Below are 14494 nucleotides of genomic sequence, written 5' to 3' on the forward strand. Positions count from 1 at the left end.
GCCATGGGCCTTTTATCTGCGCAACTTCGCGCCACTGCCTGTCCCCGCTCCACTGCCGCTCGGGGCCACCATCTATATACCGACGCCCGCCTTGTCGCGCGCAGTGTCCGCCATGGCTCCGACCCTCCTCCACCCCAGCATGCCCACCTTCGTCGACGCCGCCCACAGCCTGCCACTCACCCCACCCCTCTCCGCCACAGAGGGCGAGTTCGACAAGCCGCTCCTGTTCAACGACATCAAGCAGCACCTCGAAGATGCCCTTCAGAGCGAGCCACAGTCCCTACGCTATGAGCGCAAGATGGGGACACTGAGCTCTCGTACTTTCTGCCCTCGCGCCAGACGGGCGTGAACGATATGTACGTCTCACTCAGGACGCATGTAGTTCGACTCCAGAAGGCTGACACGCACGCGGCGACGCAGGTACCTGCACATCGGCATAAACGCCGACGCGCGCATCACACACGAGAGGTTCAACACTGTGTGGGCCATTATGCGCCTCCGGCACCCGATGCTCTGTGCGCGCGCCGAAATGCGCGACTACGATGACGTGCGCTTCGTGTACGTACACCCTGCTATATTCACTACGCGGCAGTACAGTGCTCACCGCGCGTGCACAGGTATAACGCCCCCGCGTCGCCCGAGCAAGCTTGGCTGGAGGCAAGCGCGAACATCGAGCTTCGTTCCCAGACCAAAGAGGGTAAGCGGCCTCTGGTCCCCCGTGGCCTAGATGAAGAAGCACCGCTCACGCCCCGATCTAACAGAGCTTATCGACTCCTACCTCAACGGCCCGCGGACGCTCTCCAACGAACGCCTGTCCTACATCCTTCTCTCCGAGCCCGCGCAACCGGCCTCCGACGACCTCTTTCCCACTCCACCCCGCACCCCTGAGCCGGATAGTCCGATCGAACGGTCGAACGCCGGCCTGAACGGCCCTCCGCTCGAGGACTCCTCGAGTACGCAGAACGAGGATGCGGAGTCAGAGGCTACGCCGGCCCCGAGGAGGCCGCTCGAGTTCATGTTATGTGTGATGCACTTCCTCGCAGACGGCATCGCGATCCACAACTTGTCGAACGACATTTTCTGCTTGGTCGGCGGCGACTTGACCGACGAGCAGCTCCATGAACTGCTCCGAGAGGAATGGACTACGCGGTGGGCAGAGGCGCCTGAGGAGGTAGGTTCGCGCTCAACGTCGTTGGGCGGGCCATGCTGACGCTCCCATCTATTCTAGTGCGTGCTCCCTGGGACGCTCGAGGAGAGAGTGCCGAAGCCGACAACGCCCTTCCGTCGCGTGGCTGCGCAGGTCGACTACCAGCTTTCGCAGGCGCGGCTCATCGGCGGGCAGGCCTTCCCCCGCCACAAGCACCCCGAGCGACTCACCATCGTCCCGACAATCGCGTACCCCGAGGCGCGCACAAAGGAGATCCTGAAGGCGTGCAAAGTGCATGGCGTGTCCATATCCGCCGCTCTCTTCGCCATCTGCAACGTTGCGTGGGCGCGCATGGGCGCGCGCGCGGGCTCGCACCCGCTCCCGACGCTCATGTACTCCGCGCTCAACCTCCGGCCGTACTTCGCCCGCAAGGCGCTGCAAGACGAACAGCGGCTCTGGGACTCGTACTTCTTCGTAGCGATCGGCTATTCAACGTCATCCTCCCGTCGTACCTCCCCGCCGGCAAGGACGCGCAGGCGGCGACGTTCTGGCGGCGGGCGCGGAGCGCGAAGGAGCAGAGCACGCGCGCGGTGAAGCACCCCCTCGCCGCGTCGCGCACGCACGGGATGGCGGAGGAGCGTGGGGTGCGGGCGCGGATGTGGGGGCGCGAGGATGACGAGAAGGAGAGGGGGACGTGGGCCCCGCCCGCCCCGGCCACCATCTCGCTCGACGCGCTCGCGCCGCGGGAGCCGGTGCTGCCCAAGCGGGAGAAGGCGTCGGCGGCGGCGCTGCTCGGGCTGTCGCTGCTCGGGAACCTGGACGGGATCTACAAGCACGCGGCGTTCCCGTCGACGGAGCTGTACGCGCTCAACACGGGCTCGCGGCAGCGGAACGGGGCGATGCTCATGTTCGGGTACACGTTCAAGGGGAAGGTGTGGATCAGTCTTGGGTACGACTGCAATGGGTTTGAGGGCGACGTCGTGGACAGGTTCTGGAAGGAGTGCTTGGATTGCGTGGAGGAGTTCATGGGCTGAGTGTGCTGGACTCTTGTACCAACTGCATAGACCATTTGGACGTCAGGACTGCTGCATCTGTCTGTAGAGGTTGTGTATGATATGTATTCCTCGGACGACTCGAGTCGATACTGGTACTAGCCACTCTTTTATTGAATCAGTTCCGCAACCATGTTTTGGTCAAGACGATCGCGATTGGCTTACTAACGCGCTGTTCCTTCATCTACCCCCGTTGTGGTGCTGTATAGACGTACCTCGAATGCTACACATGCGTTCGTCGTGGATAGGCCTTACGAACGGAGGCTGTCGTTAGCGCCTCAATGCTATTGGCTGGCATATAGACGCCTAAAGAGCTTCACGTGCGCGACCGTTCAACGCGCCCTCAGTCTGTGACAACCACCACACGCGTAGAGCGCTGAACAGAAAGTACGCCGTATGGCGCCCTGCTGTACCCTGTACTGACGGTTTGAGCCTCCATAGGCAATGTCTGTGGCCACAGGCACGGCGGCTACATACAGGCGGCCAACGCCAGCTCAGACTACTGCCACAACTAGAGTAAATGTTACTGATGATTACGAACGTCAGTACGCGCTTCCTTCCTGCACACTGAGAGCTCATCCTTCACGCAGGTTGGTATACGGAGGCTGCTCCAAATAACCGCATGTTGCTTTCATTGCGCTCAGGCTTAGATTCCGAAGTCGCCTGGGCCCTCGACAGACTTTGTCGACTGTGTCAAAACGAGCAGTTTATGCTCATCGCCATCCCTGGGCTCACCGACGCATTGTTCGAATGGCCCGAATGGTACTGCACCGAAGGATACCTGCAGCTCGACGAGACCTCAAGCATGTTCGCCCTCCCCAAAGCCGAGGAACGCAAGCGGAGACACGCCATCGAGTCTTTGTTCATCCTCCGTAACGCCGCCATGCACGAATCCAACGCCCACGAACTGTCCCTTTTTCCCAGGATACCGAACCTCGTCCTGCGAACGCTGCACGACATCAAACCAAACACCGACGCGAACGCAGAATTCATGCTCTGCGTCATGGAGATCCTGCAGACCATCGCCCACTCCGTCACTCTCCCCGCCCCAACTGCCCCGCCGAGAGCCAGCCCCGTTGGACCTCTGCAAGAGATTGCTGGGTCATCCTCCAACAGGTCTCTCGTCATCATGTCCTTGACGACTCTCACCGTCCTCTATTCCAATCCGCACAACATCTACCAACTCGCCCCCGATGCCCCCGCCCTCGAAACCGCCATGAACGTCCTCCCTCTCATCCTCGACAAGGAGCTTATCGACGCGGCGTTGAACTACTTATATGCCCACCTCTCACATCCTCCCATGACGAGGACGTTCTTACTCCACCCCCGCATGCCGGGAACACTCAGGCTCCTGGTGTCCCTCATCCTCGCCGACCAAATGGAGGAGAACGTCTCGTTTGAGATCGGGATGCCGACCTTCACTGCCCCTGCGCAGTCCATCGAGATCACCAATCATGAGCTCACAAGCGAAGAGCTTGAGCATCTCCTTCCAATGCCAGAGCCTCAACGATGTTTTGAATGGTATGTCATTGAAGGTGCATGCCGCTCATCGTTCGACTGACTTCGATTGCCAGGATGAAGACCATGTTCGTCGCCAGGCCGGAAGGGGAGCTCACTCAAGTCGATTTTTGGAACCTGTACAAAGATGTGTTCGCCTCCCACCAAGACAAGTTCGGTATGCTCGTCGCGTCGGACGTCATCAAGAACGTCAACGCCGTGTTCCCGCAAGCTCAGGCGATGGTCCTTCCTGGCCCACCACAGAGATTCGTCGTGCGCGGAGTCGACCGCAGACAAGGCCTGTCCTCCATCGCGCAGTTCAAGTGCCAGTGGAAAGACTGCGACCTCGACCCCTTCCCCGCGACGGACGCCCTGTACGAGCACCTCCTCGACACCCACATCCAGCCCTTTGACGGCGCGCAGCTCCCGTGCGCCTGGGGGTCGTGCGCCGCCCAGACGGCAGTCACGAAGGCGCAGATGCGCGCCCACGTCCTCACCCACCTGCCGGACATGCAGCCCCCGGCGAAGCACCCCTCCCAGCCGAGCACGGTCACGCTGCCGTCGATGAACTACCCGCACCCGGTCGCGGAGCCGACGAAGCGGCCGCCCCCGCCCGCCCGCGCGACGCTCGTCACGTACACGCGGCCGCACGTCGACCCGCCGCCCAGCTCGCTGACGGCGCTGCTGTGCCTGCGCGTGCTGTTCCGGGCGTCGTTCGTGCCGCCGGAGGTGACGCTGCGGGCGGACGAGTCGCACTTTGGGTTCCCGGGCGTGGTGGAGGAGCTGGAGGGGGACGAGGAGGAGGAGATGCGCGCGGCGGACACGGAGGAGGAGAGGGAGGGGCAGAGGAGGGGCAGAAGGCGTTCATGGCCATCCGGTATCTCCTGGAGGACGTGCGGATGAAGCACGAGACGTTCCAGGGATGGGTCACGGCGATGATCGACGGGGGCTTGACCGGTCAAGCATGATATTTCGTCTTTAGTGTACTTGCGCTGATTCTATCCTCCGTTGAAACGTTGAACGCTGAATGCTGCCTTCGACTCTGGTCTGAGGTACGCGATTCCGAGACGAACGGAAATGGGCGCCACCGCGGCTGGGAGGCGCGACGCGATCGAGAGGGAGCTTCGACTGCGATCACCTACACGAGCTGCGAGGGCACAAACCCTCGTCGTTCCACAAGTCTCCTTACCCTTTTCCTGTTCCCAACTCAGCACGACTCTCTTCCTTCACGCCCCGCCCTGGGCCTCAATGATGCAACGCCGAGACTCCGTCGCCTTCGGTTCAAGATTCGCGACAACATACACCCGCCTTCTCCAGGCAAGTACCGCTCGAGACCACACTCCCAAGCTCGCTTTGTAATTTGTTACCGTACCTAGGGTGCGGACCCGGTGCAGTTAGCTGGCCCCAAGAAAGACGTCCCTGCATTCTGGTCGAGCCTCCTTGAGCTTGAAGTTGACCGGGAGTTCCTGTCCGCGAGACTGAGTGAGTTGCGGAAGGATGACTGCTTGGGAAGGGTCAAGGTGCGTCCCTCGCCCCGTGTCTCTCTCATTTGCTCAAATGCGTCATAATTGGATCAGTAGCCTGCGCTGAATTGTATTGTGAATGCCTGCATCCTCTCACTGCAAGACGAGAAGGCCGGAGAAATTCAGAGGTTACATGCAGCCTCCACTCTCGGCGTACTCAGTCGCAATATACTTGGCAAGAACTTGGCGGGTTGGGAGGTCATGGAGATCTTTGCTGGAGGGGTAGGCGGGAGCGACGGAGTGTTCAAGGCAAGTCGTTGTCTTCTACAAAGTGGAGTGCTGATGCTTGACGTCCCCGTAGAACTTGACGGCTGCTATCGACGATATTCTCGGCAGAGCCTCTCTATCAGGTGAGTGCTCTGGATACTTTGATTCATTTCAGATATGCTTAGGCAGCGCATTCAAAGCCACCCTCCGACACGAAGTCTTGCAGCTGGCAATGATATTTGTCTGTGGTATCAACCAACTCAGCCCAGGCGCATATTTCCTCCGCCACGACCTCTTCTCATGCATTGTGATGGTGAGTGTCTCATCGAGCCTTTCGTCTGCTGTGTGACCAACCACACTTGCCAGACCGTCACTTCGCCAGACACAGAGCAGTTCACATTCGAGGCCGCCCTGCTCCTTGCATTGCTCGCCAATTTCCATAAATCCGACGCCGCGAAACAAAACCCTTACTTGCGTCACATTCGCGAGTGCGAGAATGCTGAGTTCATGCGCAAAGTCTGTTGGGCCAGCAATTTCGCTGCTTCAGCTGCAATCAAGTGAGTGTCTTCATCGTAGAACTCTATCGACAGGGCTGAGCTGGGCTCAGGGCGTATCAAGCAATCATGGACGATTCGCCGCCAACCCTCGCCAGCAGCTTCAACTCGTTCCTCTCGGCACTACGTCCTGATCGAGCCTTTGCGTCTAAACCCGTAGATCCACCGCGGGAACTGTTCAAGAACCAGTCAGTAATTCGTTGAGACTCACGACGAAACTACTCACAGGACGTTGCAGACCCGTCGAAGCCTGTGTCATCTTGCTTCCTCTCCACGAGCTCTTGTACGGTAGCCCGGTGTTCCGGCGCGTCTTCGTCAAGACGTTAGAAGGGGACACCAAGACGGCCGCCAAGATCACCCCTCTACCTCTGACCTTACTATCTTTATCATCATATTTATTGTCGCATGCGTCATCGTCCTCGTCTCCTCGTGCGATTGCCTATGCAAACCTAGCACTGAATATCCTCCTTGTCATGTCTGAAAACGATGAGATCCTGGCGGGTTTGCAAGTAGAAAGCGCTGAAGACGTCCATCTCTGCAGACAGGTGAGTTGTAACTAGTGAGGTATGCGCACGAATCTAACATTGTTCGCAGAGACTGCCTGCACTACCTGCGACAACACCCCCACGATCCCCATTGTGTGCTCTTTTGGATTGTTGTATTCTATGGCTACGCCATAACCTACATAAGAAGCTTGAAGCAAACTCTTACATGTAAGTGAAGGTGCACACCTTCAATGACTGTGTAGTCGGCGACTTACCATGTTTTTTGTGTAGAACATGTATCAGAGCATGTACAAGAGTGATATGGTACCTCCAGCGCGAACATGTCCGTCTAGGTGAGCTGTAGAATCTTCATACCGGAGTACATTTGGCTGAGGCACCTGCAGAGTACCATTGGCAGGAATTGTGGCGCTCCCTCACCAATCTCCTCGACTTCCTGGCGAACAAGTTTGACAACCTGATCACCACCGGCGGTGTCGAGCAGCTCTCCCACGAAGTAAGTCCTGTCTTGCGCGCTCGTAGAGTGCGTGCTAATTAGAGAGTAGACACTGCTGCTCCTAGACCTTGCACTTTGCCGTAATGAGCTACTACTCCCTAGCCCGAAAGCGATCCATGAACTGGTTGTAAGTGCCTGCTTGTCTTGAGATGAAGTGAGACTCAGCTGCTCGTTTTGTGCCAGTACCAAATCGTCTGCTCTGCGGAGGTATTCCGAAAGCAGAAAGCGATGTTGGATCAGCTGAGCAATCCACACACCTCTTCGAGAAGAGTGTCGAGCGCTCTGTCAAACGCCTCGCAAGCTCTCGCCAATATCACCGCTGTCGCCGAACAGTACGAAGCGAAGCTGCGGGAGGCCGCTATCCGCTCAGCGAACCAAGGCATCCGGGCGATAGCCAAGGAAATCGAGAAGGACGGACTGAACTACGGACAAGATTTGCACGGTGCAGATGACCCTCCGTGAGTGTGCCAAGCGAAGCGCGAGGGTGAGCTGGGGCTAACGAACCGCGGCGGTCCCCACAGGAAGGAAGCGGAGGATGTCATAGGTTTCATACGATTTGCGTACACGGACGGGATGGCGCTCATGCCATGACACCACGGGGACAACGCGGGCCACGATGCACCAGGCAGGCGAGGGCAGGCGGCGGAAAAATACGTGGTGGTCCAGGGCGGAACGCGGGGAGGCGAGGTCGCTCCATCTAGGCCGTTCAATCAAATCAGATTCGCCGAGGTAAAGAACTTTGTGATATGATACGTCTCGGCTTCCCCCTCGACCACACTTGTGAGCCCACACAGGGCGATAAGACGGCTTCTGCGGGCACGACCGGCGCAAGAGTTGACCATAGAATATCCTGCTGGACATGACAGGGCGGAAGCAACGAGCACACCGCCGCACGTGGTGGCCCCCACAGGGCGGGTGGACCAGATCAGGCAGCGAGATGGCGGGCTCGAGGCCCGGAACGGGAGAGCGACGGAACCGAGCCAAGAAGAAAAACTTTTTCGCAACGCGGAACAGGCCTTGTTCCAGCGCCCGCCCGCAACTTCCGTTTGCCTTTGGCCCTCTCCCGCGCTATGACTGAGTCCGGAATAGCGCGGACCGACGTTTTTACCACCACCTCGATGCTCCGTATTATTTGGGCGAATTTTCGAACGACGGTGGGAGCAGCGCGCGCAGCGGGCGGGGCGGGGAAGCGATGCGGCCCTGAGCGAAGCGGCGGAGCGCCGGCGGGGAGGGAGGTATGTAAAAAGTGAGGAGGACGGGTTGGACGATAAGCACCTGCTTTTACTCGGTGAATGGCTCGGTGAACACCACTCATACAAAATGCCTCCCTCGCTTGCCCCTCGCCCCCGCCCTCCCCTCCGCCGCCGGTCGACCCCCCACCCCCCTCCTGGGTACTCCCAGAGTGACCCTCTCCGACTCATGGCGATCCTCCGCAACGCTTCCCTCCTCGCGCGACACCTCCCCCGCTATGTGCGCCCCGTATGCGCCCTGAGGGCTCCAGCGCGCGCCCTCGCGACCGCCAAGGCGCCATCCTCCCTCTTCTCCCCGCTGGACACCTTCCCCGACCGTCACATTGGGCCCGATGACAAGGAAATGGCGGGCATGCTCTCGAAGCTTGGTTACGACTCCATGGACGCGTTTGTCGCGGACGCGGTCCCCGACAAGATCCGCTCTTCCACCACGGCCGTCAGCGATGAGTCCATCCCCGCGCTCAGCGAGTCTGAGCTCTTCCGCAGGGCGAAGGAGCTCGGCCGGGCGAACAAGCCGTTCAAGAGTTATATTGGCATGGGATACCACAATGCGGTTGTCCCCCCTGTCGTTCTGCGAAACGTACGTCCATTCGGGTTGTGTAACATGAGCATGCATGTGCTGAAGGCACGTCGTGTTAGGTCATGGAGAGCCCTGCGTGGTACACCCCGTACACCCCTTATCAGCCAGAGATTGCCCAAGGTATGCGCGCGCCTTCACTACGTGCATGCATTGCTGAGTCGAGCACCCACAGGCCGTCTGGAGTCTCTGGTCAACTTCCAGACGATGGTGATGTCGCTGACGTCGATGGACATCGCAAACGCGTCATTGTTGGATGAAGCCACCGCGGCCGCCGAGGGCATGGTCATGGCATTCACCGGGTCACACGGCAAGAAGCGCACTTTCTTCGCAGACCGCGGCGTCTCTCCCCAGACCATCGCCGTCCTCCGCACTCGCGCGAAGGGCTTTGGCATCAACCTGGTCGTCGGCGATGCCCTCCAGGACCTCGGGGACAAGAAGGACCTCTGTGGAGTGCTCGTCCAGTACCCGGATGTCAACGGCGAGGTCAAGGATTTCTCTGGTCTGGCCGAATCCGTTCACGCGTCGGGAGCGCTGCTCGTATGCGCGACCGACCTCTTGGCTCTCACGATGCTTAAGCCACCTGGCGAATGGGGCGCGGACATTGTCCTCGGTAACTCCGCCCGGTTCGGTGTGCCTGCTGGCTACGGCGGCCCACACGCAGCGTTCTTCGCTTGCACGGACAAACTGAAGCGCAAGATGCCAGGTCGTCTCATTGGTCTTAGTCGCGATGCCAGGGCAACCCTGCCTACCGTTTGGCGCTTCAGAGTGAGTCGTAGCCCATCACGTCATGTGTTTGTTTAATGTCTCTTGCAGCCCGCGAACAGCACATCCGTCGCGAGAAGGCGACGAGCAACATCTGCACTAGCCAGGCGCTCCTCGCCAACATGGCTGCGATGTATGCCGTCTACCACGGCCCGGTCAATTTGCAGAGGATCGCCCAGAAGGTCCACGGTCTCACCCAGGTTGTCCGCACCGCCGTCGAAGGATTCGGCTACAAGTCCGTCAACGCGCAGTTCTTCGACACTCTGACCATCGATGTCAGTGGTGTAGCTAGCAGCGCAGATGCTGTTCACGAGGCCGCTGTGAAGTCCGGTATCAACTTGCGTAAGATCGACGACAGCACGTTGGTCTCACGCTCGACGAAAGCGTTGCTGTCGAAGATGTTGTAGCCCTCACCAACGTCTTCGCCTCCGCTGCATCTAAGCCCACTCTTTCTATTGCCGACCTCGCCGCTCCGGAAAGCCTTGCAATTCCTGAGGCTCTCCGCCGCACGTCAAAGTTCCTTCCCCACCCGGTGTTCAACACTCACCATTCTGAGACGGAGATGATGCGCTACATCTACCACTTGCAGTCGAAGGATCTCGGTCTTGTCCACGCCATGATCCCGTTGGGCAGCTGTACCATGAAGCTCAACAGCACTAGCAGTATGATGCCCGTGACGTTCCCCGAGTTCTCGGCTGTCCACCCTTTCGCTCCCAAGGATCAGGTCAAGGGATACTTGGAGATGATCAAGGCAGATATCGTTCTTCTTCAATACATACTGCTCACGTATTATATCACAGGAGCTCGAGGACGACCTATGCAAGATCACTGGCTTTGCTGGCTGCTCGCTCCAGCCTAACTCTGGTGCGGCTGGCGAGTATGCTGGCTTGTCGGTCATCAAAGCGTACCACGAATCCCGCGGGAGGCCCACAGGGATATCTGTCTCATTCCTGTCAGCGCGCACGGCACGAACCCTGCTGTAAGTGATTCATTCCCGACATCGAATCTGGCGCTCATCTGTTTCTAGTCGGCAGTCATGGCTGGTCTCAAGGTCGTCGCCATCAAGACTCACAACGATGGCAACCTTGACCTCGAGGACCTCCGCGAGAAGGCCGAGAAGCACAAGGACAACTTGGCTGCTTTCATGGTGAGTTATGCGAGATAAATTTGTCAAGCGTCTTTACCAACACAGGACTCAGATCACCTATCCTTCAACCTTCGGAGTCTTCGAGCATGGCGTGCAAGACGCATGCAAGATCATACACGATAACGGCGGACAAGTCTACCTCGACGGTGCCAACCTCAACGCGCAGGTCGGCTTGACGAACCCTGCCATCTGCGGTGGTGACGTCTGCCACATGAACCTGCACAAGACATTCGCCATCCCGCACGGCGGAGGAGGCCCCGGCGTCGGGTAAGTGCTAGTTTTCAAATGTCTGTTCACCAAGCTCATATTTCGGTGTCAGCCCTATTTGCGTCGCGGAGCACCTCGCTTCCTTCCTTCCCTCCCATCCCCTCATCGCCACTGGTGGACAAAAGGCCATCGACGCCGTCGCCGCGGCTCCCTTCGGCAGCGCTTCCATTCTCCTCATTTCCTGGGCGTACATCAAGATGCTTGGTGGCACCGGTCTCGCCGACTCCTCCAAGGCCGCGCTCCTCAATGCCAACTACATGGCCCACCGTCTCAAGGGGCATTATACCCTTCGCTACAAGAACGGCAAGGGCCGCGTCGCCCACGAGCTCCTTATTGATCTCGCTGAGTTCGACAAGGCTGCTGGGTTGAAGGTCATGGACTTCGCGAAGAGGCTGCAAGACTACGGCTTCCATCCTCCCACATGCTCGTGGCCCATCTCTACGTGCATGCTCATCGAGCCCACCGAGTCTGAAACTCTTGAGGAGGTTGACAGGTACGTGTAAACAAGCCTACTGAATCAGGAGTGCTCACATCCTCTGTAGGTTCTGCGATGCTATGATTCAGATCCGCAAGGAGGCGGAGACATCATCACCGGGAAACAGCCCAAAGACAACAATTTACTGAAGAATGCTCCTCATCCACTATCCGTCATCACCTGGCTGAGTCCGAGTGGAACCGTCCCTACTCTCGTGAAACCGCAGCCTACCCTATGCCCTGGCTCCGCGAGAGGAAGTTCTGGCCCACTGTTTCTCGCATCGACGATGCTTACGGCGATACAAACCTCATCGTGAGTAAACCCGTCTTATGTATTGAACGCGGTACTCATTCGTCTCGGTCTAGTGTGACTGCCCCTCCGTAGAAGAGACTGCTTCCCCTAGACTTTGGACTGACAGGACACACCAACACCGGGCCCCTACTCTACTAGACGGCCCTTCTGGCCTGCGTACTTCAACGTCACGCACATCTGTACTATACCTCACGCCATCCTACGTAGTTGATAGATCACGATATGATATACGGTGTACGCACGACAGCATTTATCTCCTCCACTATCTAGGGATGTCGCAAATCGTCGGGCAGCGAATAATACAGCTTTGGAAGAAACCGCTTGATCCGTGACCGCACTTCGACCCCCGCCCGTCCTTCGCCGCGAACTTGAGCAAAATGCGCACCGACTCCATGTCTGGCACCACGCCGTCCTCGCGCCCGACCATCTCCAGGCAGAGCACCTTCATCGCCTCGTCGAGCCGCCCCAGCCGGCAGAGGCACTCGAGGAACGTATTCCAGTTCCGGACGTTCATCGGGAAGCCCGTGTCCGCAAGCGCGGTGTAGATGCGCACCGCGGCGTCGTACGCCTCCGCGTACGCGCACGCGTCCAGCACCACGCTCACCGTCGTGCTCGAGAACTGGCCGGCGGCGAACATGCGCTCCCAGACGCGGAGCGCGTCGGCGAAGCGGCCCGCGCGCTGGTACGTGTCCATGAGCTGGTTCCAGAGCGGGACGTCGGGCGTGAAGCCGGCGGCGATCGTGAGCTGGTTGTGGACGCGCTGGATCGCCTTCGCGACCGCGTCGCGGGACGCGGTCGCGTCTGGGTCGTCGGTCTTGGGGAGGCCGGCGGCGAGGAGGGCGAGCTGGCGGAGGATGATGGTGTAGGCTTTGCTAGCGAGGGCGAATCCGGCCTTCTGCATGTCCATCACGATCTCGAAGTATTGAGGAGGGGAGGGGATGCCTCGGGGCCACGTTTTGAGACTACAGAACGCGGACAGGACGGCGAGGTAGCCGGCTTCGTGCAGAACGGGTGGGTCACCGATGACCTTGGGGCGCCCCAGGGCGCGATACATGTCGAGTGCTTCCGTAGGAGTCGCGCTTAGCCGCATGAGGATGATGATGAGACTCGTGGTCGTCTCCGGGTCCGAACGGATGTCGAAGAGACGCATGTCCTCGGCGATGGCAAGTGAGGTCCCGAGCGTCGCCTGACTCTCGCTTGATGCGAATCCTCGGAGTAGTAGCTGGTACGTTCTGGCGGTGGGAACTTTAGAAGCTGGAGGAGGGGGGGCGCCTTCAGAAGATGAGACCTGGCGGAGATCGGTGATGTAGTCATTGTATAGCCCAATAGCCTGCTCAACAGTCTCCTTGGATGGCTTGCGGAGCCCGCTAGAAAGGAGTGCCTGGATGACGATTTGTAGTGTTTGTGGAGTGGGGGCAACGCCGCGGGAGACTTCGTCGGTGTAGAATTTGACTACCTCCTTCGAGGGAGTGGGTCCCTTCCCGAGGAATTCCAGGACTTTGAATGTTGAACGAATGTTACTGGGAAGCGAGAGAACCTGGCGCCAGTGCTTCAACGAACGGACGGAAGGTTTATCGCCCAAAAGTGCCAGCAATACATCCTCCGTGGGCAGCAATCCGAGCTGTTTGAATCGCAAAAGGGTGCGCGAGGCCTTCTGAAAATCTCCTTGGTTCGCAACAAGCCGCAATACGTCATGAACCCGTTCGATGGGGGCTTCTTCCACGTTCTCGAGCATAGTGATGAGGTACTCGCAGTAGACATCCCGCCAATGTCCCGTTGGCGGGCCTCGGTGTACCGGTCTAAGATAAGAGTGGCCGTGTCGTTGTCATAGGATATGCCGTACGCCTTCATGATCCTGATGACGTGCTTCATGTACTCGGGAGAAGGAAGGCCGCCGTTCCGTGGAAGAGGTTGAAGGGAAGTCGCAATGATATTTGCGCTGGTGGCCGCGTCAATAACCAAGCCCGCCTCCTTCACCGCCTTAAAACAGTTCGTCATGAACTGTTCTTCTTTACGCTCGGCTGCCCAGAGAAGGAGTGTTCGCCATCGAGGGAGCATATGGCCGGCGTCGATGTAGTCGAGGCTACCTACGGCGGAGAGCCATGCGATCGCGAAGCTTCCTTTGCCTTGAGACTGGATGAGAGCAAAGACCGTGTCTGCGTACGCGGGTGGGTCCATGCTCGACAGTCCCGCCGCCATCCGGATCGCATGCTTGACCAGGGATTGGTCTTCAGGGAAACGGGAAGACGAAGACGCAAGATGCGCGAGGGCATCTTGGAGCATAAGCTTGGTGCCTTCCTCCACATGTTGAAGTTGATACTTTGGGATCTTGGCTACACAGCGCTGGAGGTTCGCAAATGTCTTCTGGGGAGACGTGGTACGTCGACAAACCACATCGTGGAAGCTGGCTACCACCGTCGACAGTGTATGCGTGGCGAGGGTATCGTTGGAAGGTGGGGAAGAGGGTGTCTCGCCATTAAAAGGGGCTTTCGCTGAGATTCCGCTTGCCCGGATGGGGGTGCGCAGACGGGAAGGAGTGCGTAGTTGCGCGAGGTGTCTGCCTTCAGCAAGCGTTCTCCTCAGGAACATTCATGCGGCGCTGCAGAAAGTCAGACAGATTCCGGAGTCGCTCAGATGATAAAAGCGCACCTTTAGCCACCACCCTCGCATATAGAGCTAGACCGAAGGACCTACGAACGCACGAAGCGCGGATGGCAAGAGA

The 14494-nt window shown here is 58.8% G+C and overlaps 5 protein-coding genes across 5 annotated transcripts; 4 read left to right on the plus strand and 1 right to left on the minus strand.

Moving 5' to 3' along the window:
* Positions 1 to 139: 139 nt before the first annotated feature.
* BXZ73DRAFT_87166 (uncharacterized protein) lies at positions 140 to 2181 on the plus strand (the record flags this gene model as incomplete). Its single annotated transcript, XM_048024450.1, has 6 exons — positions 140 to 345; positions 421 to 558; positions 618 to 697; positions 762 to 1171; positions 1229 to 1621; positions 1675 to 2181. 6 exons carry the CDS (start codon positions 140 to 142, stop codon positions 2179 to 2181), a joined length of 1734 nt encoding a protein of 577 aa, XP_047882580.1.
* A 462-nt stretch (positions 2182 to 2643) lies between these two features.
* BXZ73DRAFT_87167 (uncharacterized protein) lies at positions 2644 to 4664 on the plus strand (the record flags this gene model as incomplete). The annotated part of the gene is made up of 4 exons (XM_048024451.1): positions 2644 to 2740; positions 2790 to 3720; positions 3774 to 4470; positions 4533 to 4664. The coding sequence occupies 4 exons, from the start codon at positions 2644 to 2646 to the stop codon at positions 4662 to 4664; spliced, it is 1857 nt and encodes a 618-aa protein (XP_047882581.1).
* A 756-nt stretch (positions 4665 to 5420) lies between these two features.
* BXZ73DRAFT_39788 (uncharacterized protein) lies at positions 5421 to 7441 on the plus strand (the record flags this gene model as incomplete). The annotated part of the gene is made up of 10 exons (XM_048018452.1): positions 5421 to 5495; positions 5602 to 5739; positions 5793 to 5983; positions 6034 to 6168; positions 6219 to 6525; positions 6575 to 6693; positions 6757 to 6818; positions 6870 to 6979; positions 7029 to 7106; positions 7163 to 7441. 10 exons carry the CDS (start codon positions 5421 to 5423, stop codon positions 7439 to 7441), a joined length of 1494 nt encoding a protein of 497 aa, XP_047882582.1.
* An 858-nt stretch (positions 7442 to 8299) lies between these two features.
* BXZ73DRAFT_87169 (glycine dehydrogenase) lies at positions 8300 to 11844 on the plus strand (the record flags this gene model as incomplete). The annotated part of the gene is made up of 13 exons (XM_048024452.1): positions 8300 to 8381; positions 8481 to 8809; positions 8869 to 8929; positions 8982 to 9530; positions 9623 to 9932; positions 9956 to 10322; positions 10372 to 10475; positions 10505 to 10550; positions 10599 to 10718; positions 10771 to 10985; positions 11038 to 11470; positions 11528 to 11632; positions 11656 to 11844. 13 exons carry the CDS (start codon positions 8300 to 8302, stop codon positions 11842 to 11844), a joined length of 2910 nt encoding a protein of 969 aa, XP_047882583.1.
* A 190-nt stretch (positions 11845 to 12034) lies between these two features.
* On the minus strand, positions 12035 to 14055 carry BXZ73DRAFT_73795 (uncharacterized protein; the record flags this gene model as incomplete). The annotated part of the gene is made up of 2 exons (XM_048021944.1): positions 12035 to 13437; positions 13521 to 14055. 2 exons carry the CDS (start codon positions 14053 to 14055, stop codon positions 12035 to 12037), a joined length of 1938 nt encoding a protein of 645 aa, XP_047882584.1.
* Positions 14056 to 14494: the final 439 nt, after the last annotated feature.

Source organism: Epithele typhae, assembly GCF_022376455.1.
Source record: "Epithele typhae strain CBS 203.58 chromosome Unknown BXZ73scaffold_3, whole genome shotgun sequence".
NCBI classification, from domain to species: Eukaryota; Fungi; Basidiomycota; class Agaricomycetes; order Polyporales; family Epitheliaceae; genus Epithele; species Epithele typhae.